The following is a 21,264-nucleotide window of genomic DNA, read 5'->3' on the forward strand; positions in this document are numbered from 1 at the left end:
ACAGAAGAGTTCATGGTTGACTCAATGTGTCCTGTGGCTGGTGTCCCCAAACAACACTGTTCCAGAAGTCTTTTGATTTATTCAAATCAAAGTTTTCAAATCTATGCTATGTTGTCATGCTCCTAATAGAGAGAAGCTTTCTTCTGGTAACCCTTCCAACAAGTCCAATATATTCAGGCTTGTTTTATAATTGTTCTCTCATAGGTTTAATATTTAGCATTCAAACTAAATCCTGTAGAACAGCGGTCCCCAACCTTTTTTGCGCCACGGACCGGTTTATGCCCGACAATATTTTCACGGACCGGCCTTTAAGGTGTCGCGGATAAATACAACAAAATAAAACTAGTACCGGTACCGAAAAAAAGAAGATTTATTCATAACACACGTGAAAAGACCCAGGAAAACCGAGTTAACGATAAAAACGATAACAAAATAACGCTGAAAACCGATAAAAACCCTGAAAACCATACATTTCATACCTCAGCCTTAACTCTCATGGCCTGGTACCAAACGACTCACGGACCGGTACCGGTCCGAGGCCCAGGGGTTGGGGACCGCTGCTGTAGAACCTCTTTTGGGTGAACTGCCTATGAAGAGTCTTGCATTGTGTTAACACAGACCTGAATGTTCCAGATCAGCAAACTACATATACTCCTGCTTACAGTATATATAGGAGATCACACTTGTTGATGATCAGCTAATCAAGCGTATGGACTCCTATGAAAATGCAGCCTTTCATGGTCTTTGTGAGTGTTGATCTCCTGTCTATGAATAGAAACACAATGTTATGCCATTTTGGGGCAGCTACACCAATTTATCATAGAACAGAAAATCAAAAATCATCAGGATATTTGTTCTTCAGATTCTGGTTGCATTGTAACAGATAGCTGAATATTGCTTGCAGGGCTTTGTGCTGTTAGTGTGAATTTATGTTGCATAGAAAGAAATGTTGCCCTCTGCAGTTTAACTATAATAACGACAATAAGTAACTTTATTTTGTCATAGTGCCATCATGTGGTAGTTTTAATACATTTTTTTACGCCAAACTGTGATCTATATTTTTCAACATTTTTTTAAATTATTCTTTATTGAAAAATATACAGTTCAAAAAGCCTCACAAAACTATTTTTGTTCTTTTTTTCACTTTTCAACTGTTTGGCTCATTTTCTTATACTCGGCAGCTGCCTAAGGCTCAAAGCTACTTATTAAAGCCTGCAGGTAAATGCTCTTGCACTCTGTGACAGTTCATTTCAATTTTGTTGATGGATGTGTTTTTGGTGTTTCGCAATTTACTTCTGAAGCTCTAAGCAGGGCTGCAAATCACAGAGTCAGTTAAAAGCATTCAACATTTTAATCTCTACACATTTGATAACCACTCAGTCCATCTAGAGTTGATGAGTGGGGCTAATATGAGAGCTGGTCGACCTGCCTGCAGCCCTGATGTAGTACTGATGCGTGACTCTGTTGACAAAATCTGTGAAAAAGTGCTGAGGTCATGAAAGTGCCTCATGGTAAAAGTATGTACTTTTTGCCAACATTTCTGAAACTTCATGTAAAGACACATCATCCTAACTTCTAACATACTTACAAATACCCTTCTTCTTGAATCCACTGCAGAGAGTGACAGTTTGTGACAGATTTACCTTCCTTACAGTTTAAAAAAAATCCAATGCTAAGGAGTCACTGGAGGCACTTCCTTGTCTGACTAGGTTTCCCGTGTCTTCCTTGTGTGTAGGTGGCTTTTTTGTCTTTGCATTTCATCTAAGTACCAGGAGTCTGAAATAAAACCTTTTGACCTTTTGATTCTTATGAGGCATAATGCATAATGATCTTTTATAAGAAATGTGAAAGCTGTTTTCCACTCCTTTCCTGCGCTAGTATAATTTTACACCAAGTAATGTGCATAAGTTTACAGCAGAAATGTGTGAGACCAAAAGTGACATGTCTCTTTTTCACAGACAGCTGTTAGGAGAAATAATGTAGGTTTTTTTCCCTGTTACTTTCAGAGGTCCTTGTAAACTTTCACCGTCCTTGTAACCATAAACCCCATATGGGCACACACTGTTTCTTAGAAAACAGTTATCAGGAAATGTCAACTGACTGTTACACTGAAAATGAAGTTGCTGGTACTTAAAACAAACACAAGCTTGTAAGATGTAGAGCTGAGGTGTACTACAGAGTCAGGTTGTAATTTTAGATGAGTTCATCAGTAAGGGCAAATGTTTTTACATGAAACAAAACACATTTTACACCATGCAGGCTGCCGGATGGAAACACCAGTCATTATTATCAGTCCTTTACTTATCTTTGTATACTTATCATTCACCCATTCACATCCCTTCACATTTTCCATGCTCAGTTGACTCAAATGTTACCAGTGAACATTTAGCAGCATTTTCTTGTTGTTTGCACTGTGTAAAAATTAAATAAACAAACAAAAAAAAAAACGACATTGACTTTGAATAGGATATTTGTTCTCTGTGCCAGTCGCGCTGACTGTGTCTTTATTTTTCCTTTCACATTATCACTGATGTTACTGTTTCACATCAATACAAATTAACGTTGTGTAAGGTTGCGTTTGGAATGTCAATAGGATAGTGTCATATTTAAGTAGCGTGCTGTAAGCATTTAAACATTCCCGTAATGCCACTTCTGTAGTACGCTGATGGTTGTCAAGTTATCGGTGTGGTGTGTCATTTGACTCTGTCCATTATTTTCTACAAATCACGTTTTCATGGTATGCTGATTATTGCGATATAAGACATGTGACACTTGCTAGTCTCGAAGCACTGATGCGGATCATGCATTGGTTGGCTGCTCAGATACCTCATTCTAATGAGAGTACTCATACCCTATCACACTTCAACATTCCTTAGTTTTGATGAACAAAATCTTTCAACAAAACTGCTACACATTTATTTATTTATATAAAGACATTTTCAAGTTTCTGCACACACTGTTACAGTCCTTAACACTGCTTTTTGAAGTTAATAAGAGGTAGACTTGCTGATGTGTTTCCAATCACTGATAGAGCAAGTCATTCAGGTCCTAAAGCAATAAAGTAACCCCACACCATCACACTACCAGCACCATGTTTGCGTGTTGGTGTGATGTTCTTAAGCCAGATGTAATAGGACTCAAAGCTTCCAAAAAATTCAATTTTTGTTTTGCACTGCACAGAATATTTTCCCAAAGGTCTTGAGGAACATCAAGATGAAGAAGGGTTTTTTTGTTTGTTTGTTTGACAAATGTGAGATATGTCTTGGTGTTCTTTTTGATCAGCACTGGATTTTGTCAGTGTCAGTAATTTTGATAAGCTGGCCACTCCTGGGAAGCCTCACCACTGAAACATAAATGAAATAATAATTTAAAAATGACATTTTATCATTTTATCTGCATTATATCAAGAAGGGGGGGGGGGATACTTTTGTACAGCATTGTACATAATACAACAAAAAATATATTAAATATAAATATATTAAAAACGACAGGAGTTGTTTGACCCCTTGTCCTTTACATGGAGTGATTTAATAATGAGCCTGAGGCACAAGCTGAGTTAGTTGTGTAACACACATACGACAGTCATAGAAGTAGATATGAATCTCACAGCAAAGATGAGAGAGAGAACTTAACGTTCCCATACATGTTTTTCCCCCTTTGAGCATGGAGCACCTCCAGGTTGTTTCATGCCAGAACTGGAAACCAAAAACAACAAAGTGCAGAATCGTTATTTGTGTGTGTGTGTGTGTGTGTGTGTGTGTAGGGACACTCTTTAGGTAACTAGTATATATATAGTCGATATTTTCAGCTCAAATATCAATCATTTACCTTTTAACCTTTAAGTATTTCCTGCAATGATTGCCACTAATTGCTACTATTTAAAGACATATATTTTGTCACTTTTACACTGCGACAAGACATTTTGTGCTGCAGGTATAACACATGGTATTATAATGAAAAAGAAAAAAATCATTGAAGATTTTGCAAAATATGATATTGTACATCCAGATGAGTGACATGGACTGAATTTAAACAATGAAAATAGCCAGTGTGATGTCAACCAAGTTGAGCATTCTGGTCATTTCCACCTTGACGTCTCGAAAGCTGGATGTGATGCGTGAGAGGTGGATCTGACTGAGAAACCAAGGAGCACTGCATGCTCATGCAGCGGCGGATTGTCCATCAAAAATAGCCACACCCTAAAGCATACCCTGCTTCATACTATGTCGACTATTTTATTCTTACTGGGATCCTCTTTTTCAAACTGCACATTGTGTTGTGTTCAACAAGATGTGAAACCAGCAATGACACTATGAACTCATTAGGAATTCATATGTGTTCATGCCATTTTAAGGCATTTTGTACAGGAAGCTATTTTTTTTTTCAGGTACTGTCTGTGTCTATAACAAAAACGCTATAACAAGAAACTTCATGCATCTATTAAGATCAATTAATAGATGCACCTTAAAAGGTCACATAGACCTGGCAAAGTTCCCAGAGTACAGTATAAAAGTGTGAAGTACCAGTATAGATTCCCACTGTCAACTATCTCAGTCTTACATAACAGGCAAGCTTAGGCTTGCATTTATCTCTTTTCATGTGGTGCTGGAGCTCTTTCTGTTTGCTGTTACTATGCTGCCTCTGATGGGGAGATTGTGTTATCAGTGCATCAGAGCAGCCAGTACTGCACTGATTGAATGACAATAGTAACACAGTACTACAAAAAAAAATGTGGTATGCACGCTTGAACCTCTGGGGCTAATTCACAATGAGTCAGGTGACACACATGCATTTCTATCCTGTAAGATCTGGAAAAGATATCAAACATTCTAAATTTATCTCACACAGCAGCGTTTCAGCCTTATCGTTGAAGAAGTGCAGCTGAGGTATCTTTTAAGTCTGGTGCCCATTTGTCTGTCGGTTGGTTTGTCTGTTTTGACATCAGGGGACAGGAAAGCTAACTGGCCAAAATTTTTGATCAAATCATGGTTGAGGAAGAGCTTCTCTACACTGCACTACACTTATAACTACACGATAGGGCATTGAACTTGGCCAGCTGGTTGTGGGCATATTGTCACACCACAGTTAGCATTTAGCTTAAATCTACTCATGAAGACAATGAAGTTACTATTTATTGCTATTCAATTCAATTCATTTTTATTTATACAGCACTGTTGCTACTACTCATTTCAGTCAGAAAAGTGTTTGGGTGTTAATAACTAATTGCTTGTTTGTACAAATGCCGCTTGTAACCTTTGGGCGATCGTGGCTCAAGAGTTGGGAGTTTGCCTTGTAATCGGAAGGTTGCCGGTGGCCTCGGCTTGGACAGTCTCGGTCGTTGTGTCCTTGGGCAAGACACTTCACCTGTTGCCTACTGGTGGTGGTCAGAGGGCCCAGTGGCGCCAGTGTTCGGCAGCCTCGCCTCTGTCAGTGCGCCCCAGGGCAGCTGTGGCTACATGTCGCTTGCCATCACCAGTGTGTGAATGGGTGGATAACTGAATGTGTAAAGCGCTTTAGGGACTAGTAAAGCGCTATACAAATACAGACCATTTCTTAGATGATTCAAGAAATAGTGTTTTTGTGGGTACTTTGTTGACTCCATTTACATATAGGGGATTTTCACATACCTCACTGAAGAGGTATGTGCCACCCTGTCTAGACGTCTTGCCCCCTCACCTGGAAAATTTTCTAGATCCACGTCTGAGCAAGGTAACAACTGTGTTTTATTATTGCTGTTTCTCATTATATAGTTGGATTATTACATTCATTACATGTGGCTCCCCTCCCTCAACACTTTTAGATGCACTTGTTGGAGTGAGATTTACACATGCATCACTTGCAGGTTAATCCCATTTAAATAAACACTGAAAGTTGCAAGGCTAAGGATTATCCAGATGTTTTGATTGTGAAGAGCGATATGTGGATATATGTCAGCTTGGGTTTACCTGCTCTGTGCCACGTTGTATTATCTATTGATAAAAACAGTATTACAGCAAACAGTATAAAAAAATCGTTACTCATTGTGTTTTTGGAGTAACTAATTTGTGTAAGAAATCCAAAGTCAGGGACGTCAAAACATTTAAGTACTTTCTGGACCACGAGCCACAAAATTTAACTGTAAAATTATCTTAAGTATCTTAAGTGTTGCAATATTAATGTGAGATTTTAAGAATTTTTGGAATGGTTGAGAATAATCTAATATAAATGCCAGAATGGCTCTTAAAAGCAAATCTAAAAATTGAAAATGAAGAGGTCTGTCTAATGTGAAATGGAAATGAATTGGGGAGCTGCTATACAGCAAAAGCCCTGTCTGCTTGGCACATCCACAGCTGGTCAGCTGATCTGAGCAATTGGAAAGGAGAGTGGAAGTGCAGCAGCTCAAAGAGGTAGGATGGGGGCAACGCTATTTATACACTTTAAAACAAAGAAAATAATTTTATAATGAACTCTAAAATGGAAAGCTGGCCATTGCTGTGAGGATAAATCATGAGTAACATGCTCTTTCTTCTGTGTTCTAGTTAAAAGTCGTGCAGCAGCATTTTGAGACACGGAGGACTGGCTAACACTAACATACAAGGAGTTACAGAAATGTGATAAATACTGATTTACTGATATTGATCTCACTGCCATGATAAATAATGATTTTTTTCTCTAAAGTAATGGATGCTTATTAGAGAAGGGGATTCATTCCCTGTATTGGTTGTAAATCATTTCCTTGTTTGTATTATATAAAACTTTAATTTTCTTTTATGTCTCTTTGTTGCTGTCCCAGGTTTAGATTGCATTTGTTGAGATAGATGTCAGTTTCCCTGTGATATCTAAACAACCCTCTCTTTTTTACATTTCTAACAAGATCTTTCTCATTCAGTTTCTGTTTCAGACTGTTGCACATCACTCATCACATTCATATAGCTGAGAGGTCTCTATGTTGTCATTTTCCTGCTAACAGCAGCAGCAGTTGTGAACTTTAATCAAAGTTTCAGCTTCAAGTTTAGAAAGCTTGTTGATTTTAAATGTAAGCCTCTAACGGCTAAGATAAAGCGATGAGGAACAGGATCAGTTCAAGAGCAAAGACAAGATGAGGCATGTCTGCATGTAGGTCCTTATCTCTGAAGTTTTATGTTTCATTCAGGTTATAAATCATAAAACATGACATATCTAATGGGTTTTTTTCCCCATAAACAACACTATACTTGCTTGAATGTTGAATTAAATGTATTCTTCTGTTTTCTGTTAGAAGGTACAAAAGGAGATATTTAGCTATTTACTCTGGAGGAGGCTTTAAAGGAAACCAAGTTGATGAGTCATGAAGCTCATTTCAGAGCAGTGTTGGGCTCGAAATTAAAGAAAGGAATGTATTACACATTAAACTTGAAGTTAAAGTTTAAGGGGGATACGATCTTTCTTGTACTTGTTACATATGAACATAAAGCCAAAAATGCAAAGCAAATCTGGAAACCAGCCTAAAGAGCCTTCAGAGTGACCGCAACAGTGATTCTACTTTAGAAACATGAACAGATAGAAACAGTAGTTGCAAGCCTGATCTTTCATATTTGGTTTCTGGAGGTGCAGATATGAATTAAAAAGACCTCCATGGCACACAAACTCAAAACTTTTATGTGTGTGGTGCCACACACATAAAAGCCAAATAGAATGGTGATTTTCCATTTAAGATTGCGGGCCAACACTGCCACTAATTCTAAATTTACAAAAAGATTAGTTGTTGGAAGACTCAATTACACATTAAAGAGTGCATATTTGTGAATATAATATTTTTTTCTATGACTTCAGCTCAAAAAGCAACATATTAGATTAAATCTTTGGTACAGAGGAATAATAAATAATATTATGTCACACATAGGAATTCACAGTTAATTTAAATATTTTCATTGACATAAAGCTTATATTACTATATAATGTTGAATTTGTCACATGACATCATGTGACTGAATGAAATGCAGGAGAATACCGATCAGTGATGTTTTGACTTTGTGACAGGAACCTGGCAGAAAGAGTTATCTGTATCTGCATAGTTTATGGCTTCTCTTTGACTCTCCTGGTGTCTCGTGGTAATAGTTTAAATACTTCAAAAACATAACTGCATTCTTGCCAGCTCCGAAGAAAAAGCAGCCTGTGCTGATAGAAGATGAAGATACAGGTGTGAGTGACATATGTTATGAAACATTATAGCAAGAGGAAGAGAAGGCACATGAAATTTTCCTTTAGCTTTGTACAACCTCAGCTTGTCCAGTCCTTTCACAAATATATAGCTGTTTTCTCTCGTGTCTGTCACAGCTCTGTCAGTGTAAACAGCATAGCAAATGGTCTATGCTCTTGTGGTTTTAGTTTACTGATTCTGGGAAAAAATGCCTGAGTGATAACACTCATGGGAATGATTTTTACATAAAAAAGAGTGATACCAACATTGGTGAATTAATTTTCTGTTGTTTCTGTTGAACTCTCTCATTTCAGATATCAGACATTCTATTGTAAAAGGAAGAAAACTTGCAATTGTGGGGGAAAAAATCAGCACTGATATCTATGGTCACTCCATAAATTTAAGGTATGATGCTATTTAGGTGCAATCAGTCATATTGTTCCCATAAACATACATTGATTAGTGTGTAATTACATCTTCCAACAAACTGATGCAGTCTACTAAACTTTAATCCATTAAAAGTACAAAGCAGTGAGCACCAGTTTATAGATGTCTCACCAGGCGGAGATGGACATTGCCATTTTGCCTTATCTTGTCTTTTTGTATGTGATTAAAGTCTGGCAACATAAGTAGGATGCCAAAAGCATAAGAAGTGAATTAGCAGGTCTTTGTTTGAGACCTCTTTAAAGTGTGAAATGTACGTGCATGCAAGTGTTGCGGTAAATTGCATTAAGCAGCAGTAACAGGAGATTATTCGTTTTTGTACTAACAAGGACTCAGAAGAAAGAGACCTAATGCTTAATGTTTCACATTTTACTGTTTTACTCTTTAGCACACATTCAGAGCAGACACAGTCTCTAAGGGGATATGGTTTTAGGGGAATAACAAGAGGAACGAAGCTGCAGAGAGGCGTGTAAGACTGCAACTTTGTGTAACCGGTTTCTGCTTCACCCCGCTGCAACAGTTCAGCCCAAACAGACTCCTCGACTCTGCGTTGTGTTGCGTTTTTAAGAAGACAAGGAGTCTCTGATCTATCCTTGCTACTTTATTTCCTGAATGGGCACAACGGTGTTGTATCAGATCAAAGGGCTGACCCCACACCACTCCGCATAGCACACTGTCGTACGGCTACGGCAGACTGGCAGCGATTACTGCAGCCAGCCTCACCTAACTGGCCACACCCCCTGGTGTGGCCAGTTAGGTGAGGCTAGGTTGCAGTAACATTTGTGGCAAGTGGAATAATACTACACTGTTACATTTGCTTCCTGGTCTAAACTATTTAGTCACATTTTGCTCTATCCAAAATAGGATGGTTACCGTCTCTTCAGTGGGTGTGTCACAGACTGGGGGACAAGGATGAGAGACATGAATGGGTTGGTCGTGTGCTGTGGGCCTCTGTTTAGGACTACACGTCCTCCTCACGGGCACCTAGTGATCAGGTTTTTCCTGCTGCTTGGTACAATCTGCTGGAGAAGAGTTAATAGTGGCCACACTACCTTTGGCTACACTGGCTATAGGGGCCATACTGTGAATATAATTAATGGGTGAATCAACAGAGATTGTGTTTGGATAAAAAAAATGTGAAGATTACACTATGAAATAAGATATTATCTATACGTTTTTAATTAAGTTTGCTACACCTAAGCAGACACAAAAACACCACTGTGAGAGCCAACCCCAAGTGAGAACGCCACGCAGGAAACCACTGTAATCTGTTTCATCTTCCACTGTGTAAATAAAACTGCAGATGGCCCAACTAGAAACCCACTGATCCTTGATGGTGTCAGTACTTTTATGGTCCCACATTTATTTAAGCCCTGGCTGTAACTTATCAAAGGGACAGTGACCTTTCAAAACAGACTCTATTTGGAACCAGGAGATAGAAGGAATAGTATATATTGGAAGTAGTAGCGAGGCTCATCGTTTCTCTCTTGTTCTGATGCAGAACTGTGGTTATGCGCAAATGTGCTTGTGGGATGCTACAAAGTCATGATAAGCAATGCAGCAGCTGAAGAACTGTAGCTTTATCACGTGAGAATATCACGATTATTGCTTCTACTATGTGCATTTATCTCAGCAGTGTTCAAACAGAGACTCGTTAGAGAAGATTTGATTGCCATACAGACCTTTCAGTACAGGTTTAAGGTGCAAAATGAATGTTTTAGGTCATGTATACTTTTTACTAAGTATAATTATGTGTAATTTATTTATATGATACTTATTCTATTTTCTTCTTCTCATGCTTTTTAACCACCCCCCCCCCCCCCCCACCCCCCCCCGCATTTTCCTTTTTTTCCATGGTATTACTTTCAAATAGGATAAAAGGCCCTTGTTTTATTACTGTGGATGTTGTTTTTTTGGTTTGTTTTTCTGTCACCTGGCAATGGTGCAATATTATAGTTGGGTATGGCACAATTCCTGAGTCGGAGCTAATACTAGGTGTTGTGCTTTGTATAATTGTTCGTGATGTAAGGATTTTCTGTGTATAGGATTGTGTAATTTGGTTGCAGTGCTAGCTACAGTTGCAGTGGGGAGGTGTTGAGTTCCTGTGGGATCCCATTTATTTATAGTGGATTTGTAATTAAATCAGGGCAATTGGTGTTAATACTTTGTGCAAATAAGTTTTTTTTTTCTTTTAATGGTCTAGTGTGTGAATGTGTGTGTGAATGGGTGAATGACTGAATGTAGTGTAAAGCGCTTTGGAGTCCTTAAGGACTAGAAAAGCGCTATACAAATGCAGGCCATTTACCATTTACAAATCTTTTAAATGATAAAACCCTATATGTATTTGCTGATTCTGGCTTCTTGCCCCTTTCCTTCTGAACTCATCCTGTGTGATTTTAATTGACAGTTGTATGAGTAGTAGGCCATGGTGGCTACAGTTTTTTTGATCGCTGAGAGAACAGAAGATCCGCTGTGCATCCTCAAAGACAGGATGACTGTTTTTTATTAATCCTTTATTTATCCAGGTAAAAATCTCATTGAGATTAAAAATCTCATTTACAAGAGAGACCTGGCATCATAGCAACAAAAGTCACATACCACATAGGTATATAACATTTAAAACAAATACAATATCCCATACAAACATGTGTAAAATATACAATAACAGATCAAATTAAGAGTACATTAAAAACAATCACACTGAGTAAAAGAGCTGTGCTTTAAGTTTTGTTAAGTCTGGACTTTTTGTCACCTCTTATTTGTTGTTTTTTGTTTTTCTTTACCCATCTGTAAACATATGAGTCAGCCCTAAGTGGCTAATCCAGGAACTCCAGTGGCTTAATTTTTTTAATGCTAATTGGGGTGCTTCATAACCAAACGGTATATTTTTTCAGTAACCACAGCAAAGTAGTTTTTGTGGGCAAACCTATCCAAACAGAGTGAGTGTGTGAGTGAATTGTCTCAGGAACTTTCAGGAACTTGTTCATGCATTATCTCTGCTTTTAGCATGAAACACAAATACAGAACAGAAACTGTCTCAAACTGTATGCTGTATGAATGAAGGAGTGGCTGCTGCCAAATTGCAATAATATATGATGGCAAGTGCACACAGAAAATAAAAATGACACTTAAATCTCATGCTGCTGGCTAAAATGTGGTAATCCAGCAGCCATAAACTAGTGGTTTAACTAAGTGTTAAGCTACTAGTTTAAACTAGCTTAAACTTATTAGCCATAAATTAGTGTCTAAAACACTAGAAACACAAATTACCAAGCTGTATCTATCAAAAGTACTGGATTATTACTTATTATAAACGTATTTGCTGAACTCCAGCACTTCAAACCACCTTAAAAAGTAAAGTAGAAGGGGGCGGGAATAATATTAATTATGCCATTTTAGGTCCGGTAGGTGTGTCCCAAGAGATGAAAAACACATCAGCGCTTGTGTTTGTCTGTGAGCTAGTTCTTCCACTCTCACACGCCCCTGAGTGTGAGAGAGACAGTGTGTCCAACGCTCTGTGCTAGAGCTGTAATTAATTTCATGAAGAACAAGCCTCATTAAATTTCTCGTCTTCATCTCACCGGAAAGAAAACATGACAGACACAAATACCAACATGCGGCTGAAACTGCCGATCACCTGCTTCATCCTGGAGATCATCCTCATCATCCTCTTTGGGGTGCTGGTGGAGTATGACAAAGAGACAGATGCAAAGAAGTGGCACCATTCGAACCACAGTGAATATGACAACGATTTCTACTACCGCTACCCAAGTGAGTGTTTTGTAGATATGGAAAGGAAAATTTGTGCATTGCTCCTACTTAATATAACGTTATTTTTGCACATAGCATATTACAGATTAGTGTAAACCAAAAAACGAAATAATACTGTAGTAATAGTAAGCTTGCCTCTGCCTTGTTCTTAAGCCTATCGGCAATTTATTTAAGAGTTTCAAAGGCCGATATATGTTAAAGTGGTTCTCTTTGTTACCTGTTGTTTTGAGACATGGCCTCACTGTGCACTTATTTTAGGACTGTTGCGTAATTCATCATTGCATGCAACTGTTTTTTCAACAAAACACAAATGTTCTCATCTGCATTAAAGGGGAAAAATCTGCTGAATTGCATTTCACCAGCTCTCTTTTCCCTAATTGGAAGAGTCCTATTCATTATGAGTGAACATTTCATGGAAATGTCTTCCAGTCCACTGCTGTCGCATGCAGGCAAAAACATTGTCCTCGCTATTTGTTAACTTTGTGATTTACGTTGCCCAGTAGTGGCAAAAACAACAACAACAAAAAACTTTTATAGGGGCACTCATTGGATACATAAAAGTATAGATTTGTGGTCAGTTTTAAGTAGTAACTTAAAATGATTGTATTTCCACTCTTATTGCATTTAATTTTATTTATATTTAATCAACATGAAGCCATAATAAAATACACATTTTGCTTATCACAAGAGGACAATATATAGGACTTCCAGGAAGGAATTATATTTTAAGCCGAACCTAAAATGAAATGTTGTAGACTTAATAATGGAAAATAGGCGTTTTGTTTCTTTCATTTACATTGGTAAACTTAACACTGAAGTTCTTAGAAGTCAGGGAGCACAAAGTTCTAGCTTAGCAGTTGGGCATATTCGTTAAGATGGAGCTTTGTGTTAGGCTGGGCGTGTGTTAACAAATCAGACAGCATTCTGCGAAGAGAATCTGGGGTCTTTACAAGCCACCTCCCACCTGCAGGCAGCTAACTTGGGTGTTGATCCTGCCCTGGCCTATTAGATCAGGCCTATTGAAAGTCACCTTTCAGAACACTGCAGCAGAATTAGGTTACATGTGACTTCAAAACTGAATTACAGGAACTAATAAAGCCACAAGGTCAGCAATATTTTTTTACGTAGTTATTACATGACCCTCTAATTTTGCACTGGACGATACACCTTTATTAGTCCCACACGTGGGAAATGTGTTTGGTGAGCTAAACTAATAACTTGACTGTTATCAGTTGGTTAGCATAGCCACTGCATTTTGACACATCAATCAATGTGAAATGTCGCAGGACAAAATGAAACATTACAAACTGTACTTTTAACAAAGCTTTGACCAAATAACAACTATTTTCTTCAGCTCTGCCTCAAACAGTACAGGATTAATAGATTAAAATTCATAAAATAAGAAAAATAAGCAGAGACAAAAGGTTCATAGTGGTGTATTGAAGTCTGACACCCTCAATATCCTGGGAGATGAAAGAAAACTTCACCTGTGTGTATGGAAAACCTACATGGTTTACCCTTATTTCATTCTTAGGAAAAAAAATGTACAGTAAACATAGAAGTTTACACTGTACAAAGCCTGTGTTTTACTGGACTGTCCTCCAGAAAGACAAACACACAGGTCACAACTTATAGTTAAAATGAAGACCTAATGTGGACTTTCTCTGAAGTATGCTCTTATGAAAACCAGTGACATATAAGTTTCACTGGAAAAACACTTGCATGGGTAGGTTTGGAAAAAAAACAGAAATGATCTAACCGAGGAACTATAGTTGAGAACTGTGCTATTGAACAAACTCTTGTGCAATAGTTTACCTGAACTATTTCTTTTTTTAAAACCAAAGTAGAAATAAATAAATGAGTGACAATATTAGCGTTTTGAATTCAATGCAATGTGGAAACATACAAATAAGCTGGGTTATATAGTTATTACTAAAGGTTAAGCAGAAGCCAAATAATAGAATCTAACTCAACCCAGTGAAGCGTATTATTGCTTTTACTGTATGGCGTCAACTAGGAACTACTGAGAACTGCATCTGGGCCAAAACAGCAATGAAGACAACACCTCTGCATGGTCCTGCCAGTTAACCATTACCATAGTGACAGCAGGCAAAGCACAGTGCAATTTTGTGTTTGGAAATATCAGACAAATAGATAAACATACATGGAAACACCCGGGTGCAAGTTTAGACAGTTCAGTTTCATATGCTCTCTTGTCGCAAAAGCTAGTTTTTCACACAATACAAGTGATAAAGTGATGATCCAAGAATCAGTAGGATGTTTCACAGCTTAACCTGTTGTTCCAGTTAACCAAAGCTTATGTAAGTAGCCATTCAGTTTGTGTTTTCTTCTAGACTACAAAGCCCTCGAGTCATAGTGTCGCTGGCAATGATTGAGTGAGTTTGTTGAGAGTAGCTATTGAGGAAAACATTCCAGACCAATCCAAGCGAGTGATATCCTCCCTGAAGTGCTGTTGGAATTCCTCTGACCAACAAAAAATTAATTGTAGTTTGATTTAAAAAAAACATGAGGGGAAAATGTTTTAAATGCCAGGTACTTCGTTATTTCACCACTTGGTTTCTCATTTTTTAACTCTTTTCATCCACACTTTCCAGGTTTCCAGGATGTACACGTAATGATCTTCATTGGTTTCGGTTTCCTCATGACTTTCCTCCAGCGTTATGGCTTCAGCAGTGTTGGTTTCAATTTCCTGATTGCAGCTTTAGCCTTACAGTGGGCCACACTTATGCAGGGTTTCTTCCATGGTATGCATGGAGGCAAAATCCACGTTGGAGTGGAGAGGTATGTGGATAACCATGCATATATGAATGTGCACCCAAACACATACAGAATATGCAAAATACATAGGATAAGGATAGAATTTTTTCTTGACGCTTAATCCTCTTAGTTACAATCATAAACACGAGTGCAAACAATTTAACCCGTGCAAATACATGTACAAACAAATCAGTTTCATTTGTTATTCTAGAGCTAGTCTTGATTTCTGCCTGTGAGACTGGCACATTGTGTACTATAAAATAATGGCAATAAAGGTCTTATTTTAGCCTTTTCTTATGACAAGGGGGACAGAATATTCTTTGTCAAAACTATAGGAGTGGCTAACTACTTTTGCAGTGTTAATGCCTCATGGTTAAGCAATTCCTAGAAATATTGTTCACCTTCACTGTGTGACCAATTGCATATCCTGCATTTAAAGCAGCCTGAATACATCTTTGGTTACCTGGATGTAGTAAACTGTCAATACTCTTATCACTTGATGAATGCAAAAAAACCCAAAACAAAACAAAAAATTGGTATTCACTCTAGGTAGCAAGAGTAGTTTTGAGTATGAACATACTGAAAAGGTTTTCTAAATGCTGAGAAAAACTGGAATGCTACAAAATATGTCACATCATGCAAATTACAAAATAAATCTGTGGATTAGAAGAGATGCATTGTATTTTGTTATGTTGTCTTTGTGCTGTGAAGTTTATGTTTCTGAAATTCATTTTTTGAATGAATTCAATTGTTTTTTGGGGGGTTTTTTTTTTACATTTTTGTTTCTTTCAGTATGATCAATGCTGATTTCTGCACCGGCTCTGTGCTGATCTCATTTGGAGCTGTTCTGGGTAAAACAAGTCCTGTCCAGTTGCTTGTTATGGCTGTGTTTGAGGTCACACTGTTTGCAGTCAATGAGTTCATCCTGCTGAGCCTTCTTGGAGTAAGTTACTGTATAAAGATATTCATATTATGAAAACATTAACTACATAATTAAAGACTGGGACTGAAGACTTTGGCCTAAAATGCACAATGCATATCTGAATTGTCACCTATTTTCATCATTATTACTCCTGGCCTGTTCCAGACCAGAGATGCTGGTGGCTCGATGACCATTCACACATTTGGAGCCTACTTTGGCCTGATGGTGGCTCGAGTCTTGTACCGACCCAAGCTGGACAAGAGCAAACACAAGAACAGCTCAGTCTACCACTCTGATATGTTTGCTATGATCGGTAAACACCTGCAACTACTTCTGTGAAATACAAATACTAAATGTTCCTTATTATATGTATAGTTGTCTAATTTAATAGTAACTCTTTGGTCACTTGTGCTGCCAGGTGCTTGCCAGGCGCTATTATCATGAACTGTCTGTAATCACCCAAATAACAACACATAGAAACACTCTATAGTATTTGAAACAGGAACAGTTATATTTTGAGTAGTTTCAAAGTGTATATTTAAATCAAAACTACTGTATTGATGAAATATTAAAATGTTGTCTTTTCTATACTGGTTGTAAATAGGTACTCTCTACCTGTGGATGTTCTGGCCCAGCTTCAACTCTGCCATCACAGCTCACGGAGACGATCAGCATCGTACAGCATTGAACACCTACTACTCCCTGGCAGCCTGCACTCTGTCTACTTATGCCATGTCTGCCCTCACAGCTCATGATGGCAAACTGGACATGGTGAGGATACAAAATTATAATTTATGACTTGAATTGTAGCTTCAAAAAGCAATTCACCTTAACTCTTTACCACTTGAAAGCCTAATAGGAGTTTCCCTTGAAGCTTATTTCTAAACTGTCATATTTCAGGCCTCCTTTTGGAACAAAGATGTGGAACTGAGATTGCATTAGAAGTTAGCCTGGGTGGTCTCTGCCTATGCAGCTACCCTTAGTAAAACACAGAAAGCAGTCTAGTGGACATCAATCCACATTTTTATTGATCCATACTAAGGTGTGAAACTTATTATAATGGTTTAGGGGAGGTTGTCAAATGTCTTCTTTATGGGGTAAAGGTTTAAGAATAAAAAATATAATTAAAAATATTCTTAACATCTGTAGAGGTCAGAAGAAGTGCACAATCAGTATTAACACGGTGAAGGGAGGGTGTGGTCAAGACAAAGTAATGAAAGAACTAGGTCTTTCCCTCCTGTCAGCAATGTCAAAGTCAGCTGATCCGGGTCACGACAGAGTCACTTGTGATAAAAACTGACAAACGTGTCAGCTGACGGTACACTCCCTCCTCAAAGATGACACTGTCAGTTAGTCACATGTGCTTGTTGTCAAGCCCATCCGTTAACAGTAAGAAGTCAAGGCGAGACATTCCCGTGCTGATTTGAATCAAACCAAAGAGGGAAATATAAACAGCTCGTGAAATTGACAAAGGGGACAGACATGCCACACAACCTGCTGACAGTAAAGACAAACCAATCACTGGAAGGAATCAGCTTGTCTGTAATATCGTCCACCTATTTACTAGCACGTGGTGCAAAACCAGTATGCTAGAGAAAGATGAATTATCTTACAGTTCTTGGTGCTCACGTCTGATGGTCTCATCTGTTCATTTATTATTTTGTAGGTCTCTTCTACAGATATTAAAATCTTTACATTCTGCATTATGTGATGCATTATTAAAAGTCCTTCTGTCACTATTTTAGGTCCACATTCAAAACGCTGCACTGGCCGGTGGAGTGGCAGCAGGAACAGCTGGAGAAATGATGCTGACTCCTTTTGGCTCCATGATTGTTGGTTTCTTGGCTGGTATCATCTCTGTTCTGGGCTACAAGTACCTCTCAGTAAGGATGATTCAGTTTTCATGTTTAATAAATCAGACAAGGAACTGTGATGTACTTGTGGAAGGGAAAGAAACAAAAACTGGTTGCTAAAACACACAATTTTGGTGAATTTTTCAAAAATATGTATGTGCTAATTTATGTTTTCAGGTTGTTAAAAAAGTGGGTTAAAAAACACTAAAATGAATTCATTTTTACTGAAAATATTATTAACTTGAATGGGTTTCATCCACAAAACAGTTTCATCCACAAAACAAACACTGCCACATAATCCTCTCATTTTGTTTTCTCTCCATCAGCCCATCCTGGAGAGCAAGCTGAAGATCCAAGACACCTGTGGGGTTCACAACCTACATGGTATGCCCGGTGTTATGGGCGCTATTGTGGGAGCGGTCACTGCTTCTCTGGCTACCAAGGAGATTTATGGCGACGGGTAAAAATTTCTTTTTGTATTTGTTTGAAAAAAAGAAAAAGGTGTAAGGTCAAATATTATGTTGACCTTTCCCCCCGCAAAGAATATTGCAATAAAAGATAAGGGAGAACATAAATAACAATACAGAATGTTGATTTAAAGGAACACAGCAACATCTAATTTTTTACTTCTACTAGTATAGAGAAAAAAGGAGCACTACCAATAAACATCTTGAAGCGATCTGAGTTGAGAGCATATGGCAAAGAACACGAGTGAAAATAGAATTTGAAACATAATTTTGTAAGAACAAATACAAAACAAATATGTACTTTAGCATATGTTCTAAGTTATGAACTGTCAAGACCAGGATATAAAAGAACATTAAAAATATTTGATTTAAAATGTTATATATATATAAAATGTAATCATATATACATATTAATCATTCTTTTGATGATTTACAAATCAGAAATCATCATGCAGAAAACTGAAGGCTTTCTTCAACCTGCTCCTTTCATTGTTGGGGATTGCAATGGGGTGGAAATATTTTGGATGTGGAGGTGTGCGATTTTTAGAGTGAAAAATCCATCCAGCCATTCTATAAATTAAATGTGAACTTACTTGATATTTTTCCTCTGTGCCAATTTTAGTTTGGAAGACGTGTTCCCTATGGTGGCACCTGATGGGAGAAGCGCATCTTCCCAAGGCGGGATTCAGGCCATCTCCCTTGCTGTCACTTTAGGCATGGCCCTGGTGGGAGGGCTTCTTGTTGGTAGGTTCACATCCCTCCTTTAGTTTTTTTTTTTTAATACTCCTTTGATTGAATATCAGGTACTTTTAAAGTACCTGATACAAAACATAAAATACAATCTACTGGACTTTTGTGACCTGTGAGGTACCAGATCAGTAAAAAACAAAAAATGTTATGTAAACGATATCTCAAGATTTATAATTTAATAGTCAGCAGAAACCCAAAACCTTGCTTTCAACTTATATCTTAATAACTTCTTAAAAATCTTAATTAAGAAAAAAAGATTAATACAGATAATCTTTTGTTTAGGTTTCATTATGAAGTTGCCCATCTATGGAGCTCCTTCTGACGCCTCGTGTTTTGAGGACAGCATCTACTGGGAAGTAAGTTCAAAGAAGCTTTTAGAAACTTCTAAACTCTGTATCTGTCCAGAGCCAAAGAAACACTGCAACTATACTACAGGCTACGTGGAGTTTAAGATTCAGACTTCCCTGCTGCAAACAGAGCAGTACCTAATTTTGCCACAAGATGGGAGTGTTTCACCAACAATCAGATGTCAAAGACGGTTATATGTTCATAGCTAGTAAAGCTGTTGAATCACCAGGTGGAGCAAATTCACCACTACAATTTATGATCAGCCTGGTTTATTACACAGAATCTGATTACTTTGGGCTGACGTCATTTAGATTTGTGTTGCCCTTGGTGCTTTTGAGTTTGTGTATATGAATATTTGAATTACCACACGTTTAAAAGAATTTGTTCCATTTTTGCAATCCATCTGACATTTAGATACAGTGAACCAGTAGACAATTAATACCATTAAACCAAGAAGCAGCTACTAATGAGTGCCTTGAATCGTGACATAGTGGGAAATGGAAGGATGTTTGAGACCAGTTGATATCGTAAGTCTGGAAACTCAATAATCTCCTGCTATCTGTCAGGTACCAGGGGACGAGGAAGGTCATGAGGGCCAGTTGACCACTGTGAAGACAGAAGAGTTCGCAAAGCCAGAGGAGACTGAGAAGCTCAACTAGACACAAAAAGACACAGAAAGACAGAACCAGGCACACACACTGTGAGATTATAGACCCTTCTAAGAAAATATATAAAGCTACCTATGTTGTACTAATGTTAATGTAAATTTGTCAAAATGTGCTGTTTTAGAAGGCTTTACATTTTTATTCACATCTTTGCTTTTCAAAAAATCCCCAAAAAACTAAAACTAAAAAGAACACAAGTGTCCGTTTAATCTAGACAGTTTCAACCACTAGATGTCGATCTAGAGCTCCATCACTGTGTGCTACTGGCCTGCGGAAAGGCTGCATTTCCAAATGAGGTGTCCATTTGATGAGAGGTGCTTTGTAATTGTTTCCTAAAGCAAGGTATTGTTACAAAATACAAGTTTTACAGACAATCCAAACCAAAGACAGACATCTAATAAAAAATACCTTCAGAACATTACTTATTACCACTATTATTCTTCAACAATATGTTGTTTTTTATAGTTATGTACATCTATTTGGTTAGTATGACACACATTTTAACATTTACGAGACTGACCTAAGGAAGGTTACATCTAAAGTTAAATAATTTTGAAAAGCAATATCGTAATATTTTTGGCAAAATAAATATTTCAAATGTGCATTGTGTCTCATTTAATATTTATGACTACGTGGGTGCACTTTTTTGTTAATGGGGTCAAAAACAATAGGGATAAAAACAAATTGCATTCAGTTATTGATCATCATAATCAAAAAATGGCCATCAGAATGAAACATAGAAAGGTCTGGCTCTCTTTAGCCTCTTATAAGATTTAGTAATTTTATAGAATATGGTAGGAAGGCAAGGAGCTATGTAATCAAGTCTCTGCTTATTATGATGAAGGCCAGTCATCATTAGTTCTTTTGTCTTGAAGGCTTAATGACTGCATAGCAATAATGACAGGATGGGTTAATGCTTTCAATTCATATGGGATTTGTCTCTCACAAGTAATTTACACAGTTTCTGTTTCAAGGATGAAACAACCAAAGAAAGCAGGTGTCCTCACAAGACATGGTCACCTCTGTATGAGAGGTGCTTAATGCCACTAAAGAAGTGCAGAAACGCTATCAAAAACAAAGCATGTGTGCAAACTTTGTTTTATTGTTG

At 37.7% G+C, this 21,264-nt stretch overlaps 1 protein-coding gene across 1 annotated transcript in view; it reads left to right on the forward strand.

The window, feature by feature from the left end:
- rhbg (Rh family B glycoprotein) overlaps positions 1-20,758 on the forward strand; it is a 90,789-nt gene extending 70,031 nt beyond the window's left edge. Inside the window, exons 2-11 of the mRNA XM_082551133.1 lie at positions 12,065-12,373; positions 14,989-15,175; positions 15,944-16,094; positions 16,239-16,386; positions 16,678-16,844; positions 17,819-17,956; positions 18,253-18,386; positions 19,016-19,137; positions 19,426-19,499; positions 20,058-20,758. Coding sequence (XP_082407259.1) covers positions 12,196-12,373; positions 14,989-15,175; positions 15,944-16,094; positions 16,239-16,386; positions 16,678-16,844; positions 17,819-17,956; positions 18,253-18,386; positions 19,016-19,137; positions 19,426-19,499; positions 20,058-20,150 — 1,392 coding nt within the window. The 5' untranslated portion in view covers positions 12,065-12,195 and the 3' untranslated portion in view covers positions 20,151-20,758. The remainder of the gene's footprint in view (positions 1-12,064; positions 12,374-14,988; positions 15,176-15,943; positions 16,095-16,238; positions 16,387-16,677; positions 16,845-17,818; positions 17,957-18,252; positions 18,387-19,015; positions 19,138-19,425; positions 19,500-20,057) is intronic.
- The last annotated feature ends 506 nt before the right edge of the window (positions 20,759-21,264 follow it).

This window comes from Aulonocara stuartgranti (assembly GCF_965226115.1).
Source record: "Aulonocara stuartgranti genome assembly, chromosome: 11".
NCBI lineage: Eukaryota > Metazoa > Chordata > Actinopteri > Cichliformes > Cichlidae > Aulonocara > Aulonocara stuartgranti.